Source organism: Dendrobium catenatum, unplaced genomic scaffold (genome assembly GCF_001605985.2).
Source record: "Dendrobium catenatum unplaced genomic scaffold, ASM160598v2 fragScaff_scaffold_659, whole genome shotgun sequence".
Taxonomy (NCBI): domain Eukaryota; kingdom Viridiplantae; phylum Streptophyta; class Magnoliopsida; order Asparagales; family Orchidaceae; genus Dendrobium; species Dendrobium catenatum.
This window is the reverse complement of record NW_021319121.1, coordinates 1,316,355-1,335,215: the sequence shown is the minus strand read 5'-3', so window position 1 is coordinate 1,335,215 and position 18,861 is coordinate 1,316,355. Positions and strand designations below refer to the sequence as shown.

The following is an 18,861-nucleotide window of genomic DNA, read 5'->3' as shown; positions in this document are numbered from 1 at the left end:
TAGAACTTTGCTGTTTGCTTTGTTTGTATGCCAGCATTTTACTTCTCTGCACTTGACAAATACACCGGTCAGTCCAGAATGAAATTGCAATAGTACCAGATGATTTATAATTGAAAAGGACATATTTATGGGATGATTTGGGAGAGAAATAATTAAGGGAATAGGTGGGAATTAGAAGAGGGTTGTTTGGGTATTTGTTGTTTAATTGTTTGCTTTAAATAGGAAGAGAGAATTAGGGTTAGGGTTATGCAAATTATTTGGGCTATTCTTGTTCTTTGAGTTTGGTGTCTTGGGCTCTAGCAGCATCTGGGGATTGGGAGAGATAGATCCTCCTCCCGAATTGAGGATCAATTGTATATTGCTATTTCTCTTCCTTTAGTTTGATTCTTGCAATAAAACTATTGTTTTTCTTTGGTTTTCAATTGGATTTGTGGAGTTTTCTGGCTGTTTTTGTTTCTCTTGTTAGGGTTACTTGAGATCTTCAAGTATTTCCTAACACTTTAACACATTTCTTCCCAATCATTCTTTAGCTAATGAATTTTCGAGTTTTAAGCATTCATGACATTACCATATTAAAATTTATGCTTCTACTGCCTTTCGCTAAATAGGATTATTGACTAAATTTAGAGGGAGCATAATGCAGAAATAGTTTTGTTTTAATGTTAGTTGGACTGTTTAAGGCTTTTTGTTCTTTTCTGATTCTATCACGTTAGTTTTTTTTTTTGGTCATGCAAACTCTTTTTTTTTCATATAAATCAAATGAACCGAAAATTTGTACTGGATTTTGGTATTTGTAACTGCTGCTGGTGAAGTGACATAGTAATGATCTTACATCTTCGTACTCTAGACTCAAAATTCACTTTGGAAGATGAACATGGGATCCATGTAGAAAGATAGTTGACTAACCTGAAACATATAAAGTTTGGGTTTCTGTGAAAAAGTGCAAAATGTGAGTCAGAGACTGTCAGAATTTAGTTAGGTTTATGGTAGGACTCTCTACTACAACATGATGTTCGAAGTGTGCATGACCAAACATGCAATGATGAGACCAGGACCACTCTTGCTTAACTGTTTAGGGTAAACATTTTCTTATGAGCTCTTCCTTTTTGTAGCAATTTGCGTGACCTTATTGTTCTGTCAAAACTGCATTATCTTTTAATAATAAAGATTGAATTATACATTTAGTAAAGGACGCTGAAGTGATTGGTGTGCATAATATGTTGTGTTGATGCAAAGGTGATTGCTTGGTTTTTTTCAATAATTCTAGTTTCTTGTTAATCGTCTTAGTGCTATTGATGATTTATGATTATTGCAATTGTCACTTAAAGATTCATCAGAACCGTTGCTTTTTGTCTTCTCTTAATTGACAAGGGTTCGTGATGCCCATGGACATAGTTGAGATTGTTAGGATGAATTATGCTCGGGTCTTGTTTGCCAATCTTTTTTTCTCCTTTCATACTGCTTGTCATGGAATTTGTTACATTCGAAAATTTCTTACTTCCACTACTATTGAAAAGCTAGATATATATATTTCTTTCCAGACGTGGCATCGCCATCTTAAGATTATCGATGGTGGTTAGTCTTGTAGGTGTTGTGGTGAGCGTGATGGGAGACATTTTTCCAGAGCTTAAGCAGCATGAGGAGAAGATTAGAGATATCATTTCAGAGGAGGAGGCTAGCTTTGGAAGAACATTGGTGAAGGTAATCTTGATCAACATCCCTGTGTGGGCTATACCTCTGAATAAAACGTTTATTTACATGCTGAATGAAATTGAGGTTTCAATTTTTGCTTCAGATTCTGTACATTTCCAGTTGTTTCCACAGTAGAGATCTGTTCACCTTATGGATGAGGATTAAATTATGCTACATATTTATCACTTTTAACAATTATATTGCCTATCAAATGTTTAATCGTCATCAGAATCAGTTAGGTTAGGGTCCATGCTCTTGCTTGGTCAGTGGATAAAAAAGTTTGCATTTCAACTTAGATATCCTTAATTTTCCATGCTGCACACATTTATTGAGAACGACAATTCCATCTATATAATTTTTTCAGTTTAAAATAAATTGGTTATTATATTGGCAACATCAAGCCAAATTTTTGAATCCCAAGAAGAATTATCCTCTTTTAGATTTTCTTCTGCTGCAATTATCCTGTTTATTGGTTTCAATAACATGTATTTTTCTTGGTAGTTTGCTTGAATTCCAACAACCAGATCTTTAAAAAGGTGCGTGAAATTTGTAAGAAACCAATAAAGGATGCAAAATGTCTCCAAATTGCCTCCACCTACTGTCATTGTTTCTGAATTGTCCAATGAAAATAGTATAATTCTGCAGACGAGAATAATTTTGATGCATGGTTATATCCTTTTTTTTTCCTGCTTTTGCACACTTCTAATTTCTGATATTCTGTTCACCTATTATTACTCAAAGACCATCCATTTCTTGCAGGAGGCATTTATTCTGTGGGACACTTATGGTTTTCCCGTGGATTTGACTGAGGTGATTGTGTTGCCTAATTAATCTTAAGTTTCAAGATATCTTTGAACAATTTGATTATTTGAAAGGCTCCAATAAGGTCTTTTTCTTTCCTATTAGTTGATGGCTGAAGAAAGGGGCCTAATCGTAGATGTTGAGGGTTTCCATGTTGCTATGGAGGACGCTAGAGAGAAGGCAAGAAATGCTCGAAGCAAGGTCGACTTCCATTACTTATATTTGTTTATTTTATTTTTGAATTGCAGCTATACTACCCGGATTCTTCTTTTTTCGTTCTTTATTTATGCGATAATAAGTTTATTCAACATGTGACTTTCCCTGTTTAACATTATTTAAAAAGCTGAATGCATGTACACAATTCTACATATTTATTTATGCTTCTTTTGCTAAAAGCGTTCTAAGAGGTTGAAAAATATGAAGTGTCAAACTCATTAAGAAAGATAAGCTAATTGAGAATTGAAAATGGTGTAAATTCTGTAAAGTTGAACTTCTTTCTTGGGGAGAGACTGTTGAACTTTGATTATGGTGAAGCATAAATATGTGTATTGTGTAATAGTTATTTGTTCTTATTAAGCACTGGAAATTGTATCTTCAAATTGCTTGAGTGGAGAGCTTTTATTTTTTTCATTGGTAGGATTGACTTGCAAAATTTCATTGATGAGGTAGCACAAGTATTGGTGGTTGTAAGTGAGGCTGGAGGCAGGGCTCACATGTTTGTATGTGATTGTTTCAAACTTGCTATCAGTAAGCGCCAAAACCGCCACCTTGGAACTTTTCGGAACTCTCTGTTTTGAAAAACTTTGAAACTATGGTTCGAATCCTTTAAAAAAATTTGTTTGTTCCTTGCTTTGGTATTCTTGTTCCTTGTTTTATTCAACCGGCCTTTTACCTCATAGGGAGAACAAATATCAGCATATACCAGAATATGCATCTTTGAATACTTGTATTAAAGTTCACGGGTTGGAAGTCAAGTCATCATTTTATCTCACTAGAAATATCAGATGTTTATGCATACATAAATGTTAAGTATGCTGATTGTTACATAAATTATTTCCTGAACTATATTTTCTATTTATTTTTTGTTTTATTACAGCATAGATACCATATTTAACGTAAACAGTAAGCAACTTGGGATGCCAACCACATTACTTTCTATTTAATGTTAAATTGATATGGCAGGCAGTTGGTGATGTAATTGCACTGGATGCTGAGGCTACATCAGAATTGCATTTAAAAGGAGTGAATCCAACTAATGATAGCCACAAGTTTGTATGGTTCCAGGTTAGAAGGCCTAGTTTTTGTTATACGTTTTGATCCTTATATATTGACTGTTGATTTGCATTGGAGTAGGGTGGAATCGAGTTTAGTTCAAGCGAACTAAACCTGAACTGAACTTGAAATATTTGAGTTTAGTCCATCTCTAGCTAGAACAATTGTTCAATTTGTGTCAATGGCTTGATTCTGAACCAACTTAAAATAATTCTGAGTTGGCTCAAAATTGTGCTTCTTCACTCAAAATGCTTATGATTTGGGTTGAATCGATTGAGTTCTCTCAAAATTTAGACGTAAATGTCAGATGTGGGTTGAAGAATTTGCTAGCAAGTAACAAAAATATTGTCTCACAGATCACAATGAAATTAAAATAGCTTTTATAATATGAAATAATGGAATCAAGAAGTACAAAAAAAGGAATACAAACATAGGAGAACATGCCTAATGAACAAACCAAAGGAAACAACAACAACATTAAGCCTTTCTGGTCGGCTATATGAATCCTTTTTCGCCATTATGTCCGGTTAAAAGTCAAATTTTCATTTAAATCTAACCATGTCAAGATTATTCGACACGTTTTACGCTGGCTGTCGACTACCTAACGCAACCCTCCACTTTTCTCATCTAGAACTTGGGACCTGGCAACGACAAATGGATGACCAAAAGACCTAGAGGGACAATAGTTGAAAGTTTATGAACAATAGAGAAAGAGAGATACACTTAAGAAGAATAGTGATAGTTTAAACGAGGTAATGGTTAAGCCAAATGCTTATCTAAATAGTGAGACCTTCATTCCAACAACATAAAAGAAGCGATATTTGAGTGAATCCTGATATTGTTTCCTATCAATCCTTCATATAATTGTTGTGGCTATTATATTTTGGCCAAAGCTTTTCACAGAGATGGCATGGGTAAAGGGAAGAAGACTTGCGTAATGAAGCCCTTGATCATCAAGCACCCACGCTAGTTTCCTTTGGTTCTCCTCCTTAGCTTTTAGATTTTTCCTTTGAGAATCAAAAAGTTTAAAGCCACATAACTGTTAAAGGAAATGAACAGCAGAACTGATGGAGTATGTCAGGAGAGAATGAGATACAAGAAACTAGAAAGCCTTAATCTTAGTTTATTGCATAGCCTTGGGGTTCATGACACTTAACCACCTTGTGTGGATCATGACTGTTGCCTTCTTGTATATTAGAAACAATTTCATCTCTATGAAGATGTAGAGGCTGAACTGTCAATTGGGTAATGCATTGACGCTTCTTTAGTCGTATTTATAGTGGGGAAAAAAAATGAGACACCAAGAATTGAACTTAAACCAAATGGATGACCAAAAGAATTGAACTTAAACCAAATGGAAGACCAAAAAAGGATCTAACTTAACCACTCAGCTAACTAAAAAAAAATATTTTTATATTTATAGTAAAAATAAGAGCAAGCTACATTGGGCTCTAACTGGACTTTAATAAGAACCCAAGTTAGGTTAAGCAGGGCTCAACTTGAAATGACTTACATTTCAATTTGATTCAAAATTTAAGCGACTTTTGAATATTGCCACCCCTACATTAGAATACGTCATATAATAGTATAGTACCACTATCTGATTCAGTAATTTTTCTTGTTAAGTGAATTTACTGTGCATTGTTCTACTGCACTCTTGGTATGCTTGTAGAGACTATCTTAGCTTCAGTTCCTCTTTTATCAAATTATGATTTTTTATCTTACTATGCTGGCCTTTTGACTCCAAGTTCCATGACAATCTGATTCCTTCCTCAGACCACTTTCTTGTTTTTTCAAGATTGAACATAGGGGATATTTTTTTACTGTTTGGTGGTTTCTTCCTTATATCTGTTTACTTTGCCGTTCTACTATTTTATCAGGCAGTGCTAATTTGAAGTTTTCTCGCTTTGAAGGCTCATGAAACAGTTGTAAAGGCTATCTATAATGGATCTGAATTTGTAGAAACTGCTGATGCTGGTTCTGATTTTGGAGTTATCCTGGAAAGCACAAGCTTCTATGCAGAATCTGGTGGTCAGGTATTGCACTGCTAATTTAGTTTAGAATTAGAATGTGCACCCTTAATTAACACTACTTCTGGTGACTTGCAAAGCTCAATAATTTAAGCAAAATGTTTTGGTTTCTTAATGCGCTGATATTAATTACCTTTATTTGTTATCTGTAAGCAAATGAATAATATGTTAGCACAGTTGTTAAATTTATTTAATTAAAATGATTTTCACGTCACTTATTTATGTTCCAGTTGTCTTTTATGCTCTTCTAGCAGCTTCCCTGCGCATGGGGCTGGGAATATCGGTAGTCTGAAAATTAAGCTCTGCGACCATAAAAGGTCATGTCAATTATTACTGAAAGGTGATGTCAAATAAATTAAGCTATACCAATTCTACTTGAACAAGATAAACCATAAAATTCAGAAGAGTCAATTGAATCTGACATGTTTTGATTGAAAATCTTGAAAATTGCTCAGTAATAATTGACAGTTCATAAAAAAAAGCCCTTCTCCTCAGAGCATTCAAGAGAGAAAATTCTAGACTTTGCTTGAAGTAGATTGCATATTGTTTTTTGTTAGATTTCCCTTGATGCTGTGCTAGGTTTATCTAGATATCGAGTCGATGCTTCGTATAGGTGCAAGCTCTCATGTTTAATAACCCCTTCCACTTGTGTGAGAGCAATAATTTAGAATGCTGCTTAGTCTCAAGTTTAACTTGAATTTGATTTTTTATGTAGCTATATTTTAATGCGCATATTGAGACGATGACTCAACAAAAATCTTAGATCATTTGGGAGATAATAAGAACAAACTTTAGTCATTGGCCTATTTGCTTGATTGACCAGGTGATTGAGTTGATAGTGTTTATGCCTGAATTAGAATATTTGGGTCATCATGGTAGTTTGGTCCTCGAAAGAATATTTATGTTGAGCTATATATGAATATTTCTGTAGTTCATCAAAATTTCTTTTGTTCATTCTGCAATTAAGTAAATTTTTTTATTATTTAATTGCATTAAAAAGATTATAAGGCAATTGTATAAATATATCCTTTGGCCATTGTGGTAAATGACAGAACCCATAGTTTCTGCCTTTCTGGCATGAAAATTGCTGGTCGTTCATAATTGGCCTGATTTAGTAGTTGGCTTTCTCATGCAACAATAGGTTCATGCATTAGATGGGAAGGACAAGTAATAGATTGGTGGTGAGCTTGATGCCACTCATTAGTCAATTATTGGTTTACTCTAGTGGTACAGCCATTAAACCAGACTAAATATGTTGTCTAGGACTGGATGGGATGGTACTTGGCTTTGAGCAAGTAAATATTTTAATGAGTTATAGATGTAAGCTTTGAGCAAGGTTCATTGGTTCCGTTTTGTTAAATTCAGAGAATTGGAGATGGAAAAAATTAAATATTATTGCACAAAACTATTCCTATTTATAGATATATACAAGATATCTTAATAAAGAAACAAATAACTACATAATCATAAATAATTATCCTATTATAATCCTTCCTAAATCAGCCACCCAAATAGGGAAGGGGATTGGCATGATCCAGGTGAGCCTCCCATAGATCACCATGTTGGCCGTGGGATCAAGAGCCAAGGGATGGATGGGATCTAATGCTCCCCCTCAAGTTGGAGAATACAGATATGTCATTTACAATTTGGTAATTAGTCCCAGAAAAGTAGAGTTGTTAAGTCCTTTAATACGAATATATGCAAGCTAATCCTTTGATGAGATATGGTAGATACATATAAGACCACTATCCAATATCTCATTTATGAAATGTATGTTAACTTCTTTGCGCTTGGTTCTATCTTACTAAACTGGATTGTAAGTTATGCTGATTGCTGATTGGTTGTCACAGTGTAGCTTCATGAGTCCTTCCCACTTTATCCTTAGGTCTTCCAGAATCATCTTCACTCATAGTATCTCACATATACCTAAGGCCATAACTCTAAACTCTGCTTCTGCACTTGACCTTGCCACCACATTTTATTGCTCCTCTATGTGATAAGGTTTCCTTTAAGGAATGTGCTATAACCTGGGGTAGTTCGTCTATCTGTTGGTGATCGTGCGTAATCTACATCATTATATGCTTCTGGTGTTATTCCACATTCTCTTCTGAAGGGAATCCCTTTTCCTGGATTCCCCTTGACGTAGTGCAGTATTCTGTCTACTGCTTGCATGTGAGTTTGCTTTGGATTTTGCATGAATTGTCTAATCATGTTTACAGTAAAAGCTAATGTTCTTTTTTGAAATATTAATTTTGGTCTTATTTTTAGTCTTGAGGCTATTTTATTACCTTTTTGGTCCCTTACTCCCTTGGATTATTTTAGTTTAAATAGGGGTGACTTGTATTGTTTACGCACATGAGAGGGAATGAATAAAATTCAGTTCAATTTTTCTTTTCAAAATCTTTGTGCTCTCTCTCCCTCTATTTTCCCTTCTCTCTCTCTCCCTCTATTTTCCCTTCTCTCTCTCTCTCTCTCTCTCTCTCTCTCTCTCTCTTGGTGGAGGTAGCCAGAGAGTAGGTGTAGCTCTTTGTCCAAGCAGAAGAAAGGATTCTTTGGGCAGTTGCAGCTCTCGATACAGGCAGGATAAAGGCTGCAGGGGAGTAGAACCTGTTGGCTCTCGGTGAGGTGCTACTGCAGCAGGTGATTGGTGTAAAGGAGAGAAGGTGCTACTGCTAGAGGATTGAATCAGTGATGGATTCATTCAAAACAACAAGGTAGATTCAAGAAGCTCTCTTCTTCTTAAGTTTGTTTCTCAACTAGTAGATTAATTTCCCAAGTCTTTGGTAAGCTCCTTTATTTATGTTTGGATTCTCTTTAGCTTCCCCCAATTTGAGATTTGATTCTGCTGGTGTTGGTGCTTTTTTGCAAGCTAGTTTACTTGTTTCTTTAAGAAGATCAATGATGTATTTCTGTTGTGAAATGAAGATTCTGCTGTTAGAGTTGGCCAATCCAATTCCCCAAAAAAATTTCAATTTACCAAGTTCTTTGGCAAGATAATTCCTTAGAATCACTTTCTCCTTTTTATTATTCCATGATATCATCCACATACTCACAAAACTGTAACTACCCTTGAGTATGAGTGCTTGAAGAATAAAGTGTGGTCCCCTTGGCTCTGCTGATATCCATTGAGTAACATGATTTTTGAGAATCTTCTAGACCAAGCTCCAGGTGACTGTTTTAGCCCATATAGAGTTTTTTTTAACCTACACATTTTGTCACCCCTAGAATTCTCCTTAAATCCAGGTGGAATCTCTATAAATATTTCTTCTTCCAAGTCCCTGTCTAGGAATGCATTTTTTACATCCAATTGTTCCATATGCCAGTTATAATTAGCTGCTAGTGAGCGCAGGATCCTTACAACATTAATCTTGGACAGAGGTGCAAAAGTTTCCTTATAGTTAATGTCGTACATCTGAGTGTACCCTTTTGCTACTAGTCTTTTATTATTATACCTTTTCAGTGTACCATCAGCTTAGTATTTCATAGAGAATACCCATTTGTAGCCGACTGGTCTTTTTCCTACTATTAGGTCGATTATCTCCCAGGTATTATTTTTCTTTAGGGCATGCATTTCATCTTTTATGGCATTTTTTCAATTATCATTAGATAAGGTCTCAGAAATATATTGTTAGGAATATAGATATCATTTAGTGTGACCAGAAATTTTTTTGGTAAATGTGAGAAATTATGTAAGGATACATGGGAGGTTTTTTAGGTGAACTCGTGTTTACCTCAATTTTGAGGGACGGTTTAGATTCTTAGATATGCTCTCGGACATAACTTGGATTTGTATGCTTGGAGTATACCTTTGCAAATCTAATGTTATCCATAATAGTTTTGTCCTTAGTTTTCCTGGTTTGGTTTCAAGTTTAGGAGGATCAGTTTTGATGCATTCAAGATTTATTATTTTATGTTTTTTTTTTCTTGTGTTTCTAATGTTATGTAATTTTATTTTGTATGGCCCTATGATGGAAAACAACCCATGATCATGCCAATTTTGGTGCTCTCAAGTCGGTTCACACAATTATTTTTCCACTTGTGTTGATCTTGCTCTCTAGGGGCTGGTTGGGTGATTATTTGTGTTTCTTTTCCTTATTCGGCTTGGCCCATTCCTTCCCTAAGATTGATGGTTGCTTGGTTGTTTCCTGTTGGTTGTTCGGTTTCTCTATTGTACACTCGATTTCCCTGCTGTCTACTCGGTTTCCTTACTGCTGGCTGCTCGGTTTTCCACTTGTTGTTTCCCTGTGCATAATGCTTTGGCTTCTCCACTTGTGGGCTGATTTGGGTGGGTTTTATTGGCTGTTTGGTGGCACATTTATGTGAGCAAATAAATGCTCTTTCCCCCTCTTTCTCCTATATATAGTGGTTGAATTTTGTCGTGGAAAAGGAGTTTTGAAATGAAAAAAATATAAAGTTAAGGGTTTTTTAAGCATGCGTGCTAGTCTTCCCCTATCCCCTGTTTCTTCGTCTCGGTCTTCTTTCTACTTCTCTCCATGGTTTTCCTTCCACCTGTATCTTTCTTCTCTAGTTAATGAGGAGCTTTTGGAGAGTGATTATTTTAAAAACCTGAGTGTTTCTTCTTATCTTGCAAGTTGTCTTCTCCCTATCCGCTACTTCTTCCTCTTGGTCTTCTTTCTACTTCTTCTCTCCACGGTTTCCCTTCTGTATGTATCTTTCTTCTCTAGTTAAAAGCAGTTTTTGGTGAGTGAAAACAATATAAACATGAGGGTTTCTTCTTAGCTTGCTGTCTATCTTTCTCTAACCCCAGTTCTTCCTCTCAATCTTCTTTCTACTTTTTCTCTACACGGTTTCACTTTACCTTTACCTTTCTTCTCTAAATATTTTGAGTTTTAAGTTGTGTTATGCTATGTTCTTTTGGTATTTGCTAGGGGAGCATAAAAGTGCTGGATCATAATATCTTTGGTGGATCTCTAGTTTGGCCTTTCCTTTGAGTATTTCCCTAGTTTTGTTAATTGCATGTGAGGTAACTAGTCGTGCTTGTTTTGAGGGTTGTTTTTGTTTATGTATTTTGTATCTTTCTTTCCTATGTGATTTTTCTAAACCATTTCTAATGTTTGTTTTCTACTAAGTGTCTTTCCGTTTGTGTTTTCTTATGTTTTATTGAAAGGAAGTGTCTAAATTTGCATTTCTAGTGTTCTCCTACTTGGTTTAAGAACTTAGGTTGAATCAGGTTTGAGGTGGTGCTGAGAAGTCAAGGGGTTCAAGCTTGTTTTCCTCATCTTCCTCAGTTTCAGTCTCTCCCTAAAGATGAGGCTTGGGGAAATAAGGTTTTTGTTCGTCAAAAGTGACGTCAACAGATACAAGGTTGTTCTTGGTGGAGGGGTGATAACACTTATAACCCCTATGGTTGGATGAATATCCAACAAAGATACACTGGTGGAATAGGCATCATTTGTGTATAAATACCCATGATGAATAAATAAATCACGCATTCTAGGCAGTTATTTTTTATGTAGTATCAGAGCAATGCTAGTGTCCTTTTTCCAACCTTTGTTTTTCTCTATATATCATTCTTATTGTCCCTATCATGAGTGGGTTTTTCAACTTTGCTTTGAAATAGTTTGACTATCTATCAAAGGAGAATCCTAGGAGCACAAATCTGGTATCGTTTGAATGGAAGAAACTATCTAAAGTAGTCTTAGATTATAAAGAACTTTAGTTGAGGAAAGTAAAAAAGTCCACTATCTTGATGATTTTTGTTCAGATCTGAAAGACCCAAAGTCTGTACTTTGAGGTAAAGCTGACTCCATGATTATAAAATATCATTGCCGTGTATGTTTTCGTTATGGATGATCTTTGGACAAGCACATACCTGATGAGACAGCAGTTTTAACCGTTCTTCATCTGTTTTATATTTAAGCATTCCCTTGAAGGAATGGGAAACCTGGTTCTGTATGATGTAAACATATAATGCTTGAATTGTTAAATAAGGTGAAGTTTTTGGCACGGTAAAGTAAATAAAAGCGGTTATTGATTATATTTTTTTTCCATAAAAATCCTGCTGATGATTGACTTATTCTGCTTAATGTTTTGGCGGTTAAATTGTTTTATTTGTCCTAAGAAAATGTAATGTGAAAATTGACAGAAAATGTTTGAATTCCTCAGATATACGATACTGGCTCTCTTGAAGGGAAATCCGGATCATTTCAAGTCAATAATGTTCAAATTTTTGGTGGATATGTTCTTCATATTGGTGCTTTTACCGGAGACAGTGGAGCATTATCAGTTGGTGAAAGGCTAATTTGCAAGGTGGAATATGAATTAAAAATTTAAGTCAATATTTCTGACGTTGAAATGATCATTCACATTAGATGCTTTTCTATGTCGCTCCTCGTTAAAATGAACAGGTTGACTACCAAAGGCGTACCCTTATTGCCCCTAACCATACTGCCACACACATGCTGAATTTTGCTCTTCGGGTAGGAGTACTTCTGTTTAGGGATTTGTGATGTATCTCCTATTTCTTTTCAATCAAATTGATCAAATTGATGCAGGAAGTCCTTGGCGATCATGTTGATCAGAAGGGCTCCATTGTTCTTCCTGAAAAGTTGCGGTTTGATTTCTCCCATGGTACTGATCCTGTATCAATTATCTGATTAATTGCATCCAATATAAGGGGGCTACTGTTTTACATAATCATTTAATTTGAACAGGGAAACCTGTCCATCCTGAGGACTTGAGAATGATTGAGGCCATTGTGAATCAGCAGATCAAAGATGAACTGGATGTGTATGCAAGTGAGACTAGCCTTTCTATAGCAAAGCGAATTGCTGGTCTTAGAGCCGTGTTTGGAGAAGTATGCTTTTAATCCGATGTTTTGTTTAGGAAGCCTCTTCTTGCGTCTATTTCTGAAGTTTGTACCCTTTTGCTGCCAATGTTCACTTTGTCTTTGATAGGTCTATCCTGACCCAGTTAGGGTTGTGTCAGTTGGTCAAAAAGTGGAAGATATTGTCGCAGATCCAGAAAACAAGCAGTGGTTATCTATATCAACTGAACTGTGTGGAGGTAGGTTTAAATTTTAGCACAACTATTTAAATTACATTTTGCTGATGTTTGCAACTTATCAGGGACTCATATATCAAACACTCGAGAAGCTAAAGCATTTGCACTTCTTTCTGAGGAAGGAATTGCTAAAGGTGTTCGGAGAGTAACTGCAGTCACATCTGAATATGCTTTCAAAGCATTAGAGTTGGCGACTTCTCTTGATTTTGAGATTGCATCCACATCCATATTAGAAGGAACCTTACAGGAAAAGGTATCTTCAAAGTTCTGTTAATTTGAGAAATGTTACTTGTTGAGATTCAGAGATTGTCTAAATAATGATTTCGAGTTGCAGTTTGCTAGTGTTGCTATGATAAGTAGATTTGATATTATGATTAGATCGGATCTTGTGGCTCAAGCATGTACGTTACTAGTTAAGTTACTTCTAGGCTGCTACTAATTCCTTGTAACATTAATGCATTACGAATGACTCAATTATGTTATCCTATGGTGGAACTAAATTTGAACTGGTTAGTGTCTATTATAATCAATTGATAGTTCCAACTTCCAACCAAAAGTATTAATTGATAATTTTCAGAAACCTATTAATTATTGAAATGTGCAAGTAGCTTTCAATACTGTTTTTTGCTCTCGATTTAGGGATTTGATCTTCTCCTTTCACCACTGTTTGAAAAATAGGTATATTTTTCTCCTAAGGCAATTTCTTCACCCCGTTAATTAGAACTTCCCTTGATAATGTGGTTTTATATTGAATAGTGTGCTTTAAAAAAATATCAGTTTGCAATACCTTCTAATGTTGAATGCAGTTATTCAAACAAATTAGAGCACTGAGATAAAGGCATTCATGTTTCTTGTTTTTTTTGTTCATGCAGAAAGTGGCAGACCTAAAGAGTAGAATAGATAAAGCATCTGTTCCAGCAGCTTTAAAGGCTGATATGAAGGCAAAGATCTCTCAGTTGGAGGTACCATATTATTGGCAACTTGTCTAGCTAGCATCTTTTATTTTTAATTGACCAAAAGTAGTGTATACCTCTTTTTTTCGTTTTAATTAGTAGCAATTTGGTATTGTATACTATGATTGCCATGAACTATTTCTTTTATTTAAAAAGGGACAAATCAGAAAGGACAAAAAGAAGATGGGGGAGGAGAATATTGAAAGGGCTATTGGTATAGTTACTAGTGTTGCGGAGGAAGCAGCATCAAAAGGAAAACCTTTTTGTATCTGTCAGGTATCTGTGGGTCTTGATACCACAGCTGTTCGGGAGGCGGTTCTGAGGATTATGGATCAGAAGGTAATGAACTTCACTTCTCTTTACTGTAGGGGTTTAGTTGAAGACTGTTACGAAGAAATGACATTTTATGCATGTTGCTGTCTTTGCCTTGGCTTAATGAATGATTTGAACAAATATTTTTTGACCCAAGTATTGAATGAATCAAGTTTTGAAGCTAGCGTACACACCCTAATTCTTTTGATGTACTTGGCTGGGTTTCGAAATAAAATTTCCTTTTCTTAATCTCTAGTAGCCCAAGCTCTTACTTATTTGTGATAATTTTAGGGCTCCTTAAAAATAGGTTTAATCATTTTCTTCATTAGGAGGATGTTGATCTTTATACTAATATCTAAATATTTCTGTTAAAGTCCACTTTCTGTAGTGAAGTATTCTACAGTTTCATGTTAAGCGTTAAAGGCATTGTGGTGTGATGAAAGATGTAGTTGTAGGAAGCACACATGTGGAATGATGAGGTACTGAAATTTTGTGTTCGCACTTTCCCAAATAAGCTGTTTTTGACCGCTTGTAATTGGACGGGGTCTCACAGTGTAAAATAGCTGGTATGATGGATGAGAAAGATACCACTCAACTAATCAAATATGAAGACATCAAGACAATATCCATTGTAACCATTTAAACTTGTTTTGATAGGTATAAATGAGGATGTAACTTTTAAGAATATGTTCGTTTTTAAAAGGAAGAAATGCTTTAGCAGTATTATGTGATAAGTGGATAATGTTGAGATTTAAATGATAAATTTATAAAACTCTAATTAAGTTGATGATGTTGTATGGATAAAAATGTTAGATCTTAAAAATATTATTGTTCACTACATTGAGTATGTAATAAAAAATTGACTTTAAATGATTTGGACATCTAGAATAATTTTAGAAAATGCATTATTTATGTTTTTTGATAAGATTAGCGTCGGAAGTGTACACCCAAATAGGCGATTTGATGCAAGTTGGCCCATCTTACTAAGTCAAGTTCAAGTAGCCAAGGGATATTTATATCACTAACTAAGTTCAAGTTGCCAAATTTATTTAGTTTAACCAGTATTATTAGCACACTCGCTAAAGCTATTTGCCTAACTTGCCATAGCTATTAGCCCAAGATCTCAAAAGCCACTATCTAGAACTTAGAAAGCCTTAGTCAAGTTGGTACGCAAGTTCACTTGAACTCATCTGTAGAAATCAATATTTGTATCCTAAGTGATCAAATAGAAACTAGCTATATGTTCATTCATTTTAGAACAAGCACTGGTTAAGACCTACTATATAATTTTACTAGTTTTACTCAAATGTAATATTTCCTACAGTATTAAATCTCAAACCAAATCTATAAATAGAGATTTAGAGGGTGAGTTTGGCACATCCCATCATTTGCAAAAGTCTTACACTTTTGACAATTTAGCGAAATCTCAAAGCTTCGTAATCTAAATTCTCTTTTTCTCTTTTAAACTTGTTATTTGGTTAGTAAAACCGTGGTGTCAATTATGAACAAATTTGAAGGTATGGAAGTTCAAAATGATTTGTGAAGAATAAATTTAACACTTCTTATAGCATCGATAGGAACAAATGAAAAATGATGATTATAATACAAACCATAAATACTTGACATAAGGCTAATGATGATGATGCTGTGGAATTCCTCTCAAATTGGTTGTTAAATGGATAGATTCACATTCCTCCCTAGTTTTCTATACAAGTGGTTTGAGCTTTCTTTCAGTAGAAAGGATATATAAGCCAAAAGCCCAAACACACCGCATTCCCTTTTTCTTTTTTTAAACACATCGCATACCTTAGGCCTTGAACCCTTATTTGGTACCACTTTCATGCTGGAATCATTTATATTAGCCACCATATAAATTTTGAATTTCACTACATAAAACAAAAACAAAAAAAACTTATTATCTTCCTTTGTTTTCACTCAGGGATTGGCAGTGATGGTATTCAGCACTGATGAAAATTTGAACAAAGCTGTAGTGTGTGCTGGAGTCCCTAACAACCCTTCATTGAAAGGTCTGGCAGCGTTGGAGTGGCTAACCGCTGCAATGAAACCTATCAGTGGAAAGGGTGGTGGAGGGAAGAATGGCATTGCTCAGGGCCAGGTTAGTAGTTATATATGAACTGACATTTTCCTTAGCACAGCTAATAACTGTGGGAAAAACCTGCTTAAATGACAGGGAAATGATGCAACTCATGCTGTTGAGGCCATAGGTGTTGCAGAGAAGTTTGCACAGATGAAGCTGAGCTAAAAATTATTTTGATCGACGAAATTGCTTACATATTATCACCTTGTGGTTTTCCTTCAATTGAAGCCTGGAGGAATTTTGGTGAGCTCAACTAATTGAAAGGGAAATATAGTATGTGTTGGCACTATTTATTGTCACAATATATAGAAAATATTCACTTAATTTATTGTTGTACACTAATTGATAACTTAATTGTGTGATTTGGTGCACAAAACAGTGAAAACTATGCCTAAAATCCCCAGATGAGAAGCCATGCATACCATTGATCATTATTTACCTTTAAGATTCTTAAAGTATGAATTTTGTTAAATTAGTATGATTATTACTTTATGAGAAGCCATGCATACCCCCAAATGGAAATTAGTCTTATATATATATATATATTATAAAATAATAAGGAAGCTGTATCAAATAAAGTCTTAATCTTTAAAATGATTATTTAAGTTTATATATCTGAAAATTATTTGCAACGTTTTTTCTCTCTTAAAGCTATTTTGTTAGTAAAATCTTTTAATGATTGTATTTTATTTTTCTTATTTAAATTGAAAAGCCATTATAATATTTTATTAAAATCGTTGGTAATTAACTATATTGTCTTTTGTTATTCACGCTCTATAAGCATGATCGTGAATTAATCTAAAATTAATGATATTTTTGAGAAAATTAAAAACGAAATTAGTTATTAATTCAAACACCTTTGCCTTAATTGTGCTATAAAATTTCTTAAGGAGTTCTATAATTACGAGTATGTAGATATTTATACAAATTGGCATTTATATTCTATTTTTAGTTTTGTATCTATTTTTTTAATGTCTTTTATGTGTGCTGTTTAGGGTTCATATTGAGGATGCCAAAGATTTGAGAGAGCATATGAATATTTTTAATATGATCATTGTTGATCTTGAAAGATATGAATGTGATGATGGAGGAGGATGACCAGCCTGCCTTCTTCCATCACTTTATTCGTTTAAATACACACGAGTATGGCAAGGATAAAGCAATTTGACTTATGGAGGGGGTGATGGGGTTTAGAGCATCTCCAACCGAACACCAAACGAGCGTATGGCGTCATTCGGTCGTTCCAGTCGAATGTCAAATCTTTTTTGCCATTTATTTGTCGTTGAACAGTGCGACGCCAATATTGGCGTTGTACTGTTCACCCACGCCATTTTGCTCTCTCAATCGGAAAAACACATGAAATGGAGAATGGCGTGAAATGATCATTACCTTCGCAAAAACACACAAAATGGCGTTCGTTTGGAACAGCACCATGACATTTTGGAGTTTTGCAGTATTTTGCAGTGAAAAATGGAGGTTGGAGATGCCCTTAGGGTTTCTTGAAAATCCTAGTGAGTTTTTATTGAGGGAAGAGTGTCTCTATCTTCTTCTTCTATCGTTTATGTATGGATCTTTCGAAAGATTTTCTTCCACTAACTTTGGCAAAGGTCATGGATTCCTCATTCCGCATGAAAGCTTGGAATGTGGTATTGGCTTCTTATTAATATCCCCCTAATCTATTTTCTATTTCTTTTGTTCTCTTTTTAAGTAATCTTGCTCTTTTTTTTTTTTTGAGGGGAATGTGTCGGCTGCATTGAAAAAATGGGCGTTCACTCTTGTGGGTTACTCCTTTGGTAAGTGATCGTATTTTGAAGATTTACTTTCTGTTATGCTTAAATCCTTGAAGTTGAAAGGTAATCTTACCCTTCTTGCATTAAGTGAGGGTTTTTTCTTGATGAAATTTTATTTACCCAAGCATAACGATTTGGTTTGATCAGGGGATCTTGGTTTTTTTTTTATAAGACTTTTATCATTCAGTGTTGATCTCCCTTGTTCTATCCTAAACGAGATGAATTTGTTTTTATTCATCTCTCTATTCAGATCCTAGATTTATCTTTGGTTTGTTGGACATTATAGGGTATTTCAAAGATTGCGAGTTTAGTTCTTGTCTCTATAGCTGTAGTTTAACTGTTGAGCAAGTCGAGCTTATTTTTGCTAGGGTTTGCGTTTTGATTAATTAAATTTTTTTTTACTAGAATACTGCTTTAAGAAATAGTAAAAAAGTCGCCTCAAACAAAACAAATCTGAAACAGGAAGAAAATTTCATGATTAACAACAAAAGCTTGCAATTAAATCCAATTATCATCATTAAAGAGAGTTAATGAGTAAAGATTTACACAAATTGACTCATAAGAAAATTGACTTATAAGCTAATTAGTTTAGATTAAAAAATTAATTAATTTATTTGTTATTTATATTTATTTATATAAATTAATATTTTAATTAACCATTCATTGATTGAATTGAGTCCAAATTAGCTTGCAAAATAGCTTCATTTGAAATATTTCTTGATGTTCTTTTCTCTAAAATAACTTTTTAATACAAAAATATATTAAAAATAACAAATTAATAATAGCCAAACTATCAAAAAAAAAAATCTAAGTTATACTGACTCAACAATTAACTCAAATTTATTTATTTAAAAAACTCATTTATATAATGAGTCAAAAACAAATAAACT

At 34.4% G+C, this 18,861-nt stretch overlaps 1 protein-coding gene across 1 annotated transcript in view; it reads left to right on the top strand.

The window, feature by feature from the left end:
- The window catches only part of LOC110094753 (alanine--tRNA ligase), a 31,983-nt gene extending 15,344 nt beyond the window's left edge, over positions 1-16,639 (top strand). Inside the window, exons 7-21 of the mRNA XM_020820070.2 lie at positions 1,581-1,800; positions 2,455-2,502; positions 2,599-2,694; positions 3,676-3,777; positions 5,679-5,801; positions 11,922-12,065; positions 12,164-12,235; positions 12,311-12,386; positions 12,470-12,612; positions 12,713-12,821; positions 12,884-13,071; positions 13,691-13,780; positions 13,928-14,110; positions 16,023-16,199; positions 16,275-16,639. Coding sequence (XP_020675729.1) covers positions 1,581-1,800; positions 2,455-2,502; positions 2,599-2,694; positions 3,676-3,777; positions 5,679-5,801; positions 11,922-12,065; positions 12,164-12,235; positions 12,311-12,386; positions 12,470-12,612; positions 12,713-12,821; positions 12,884-13,071; positions 13,691-13,780; positions 13,928-14,110; positions 16,023-16,199; positions 16,275-16,346 — 1,843 coding nt within the window. The 3' untranslated portion in view covers positions 16,347-16,639. The remainder of the gene's footprint in view (positions 1-1,580; positions 1,801-2,454; positions 2,503-2,598; positions 2,695-3,675; positions 3,778-5,678; positions 5,802-11,921; positions 12,066-12,163; positions 12,236-12,310; positions 12,387-12,469; positions 12,613-12,712; positions 12,822-12,883; positions 13,072-13,690; positions 13,781-13,927; positions 14,111-16,022; positions 16,200-16,274) is intronic.
- The last annotated feature ends 2,222 nt before the right edge of the window (positions 16,640-18,861 follow it).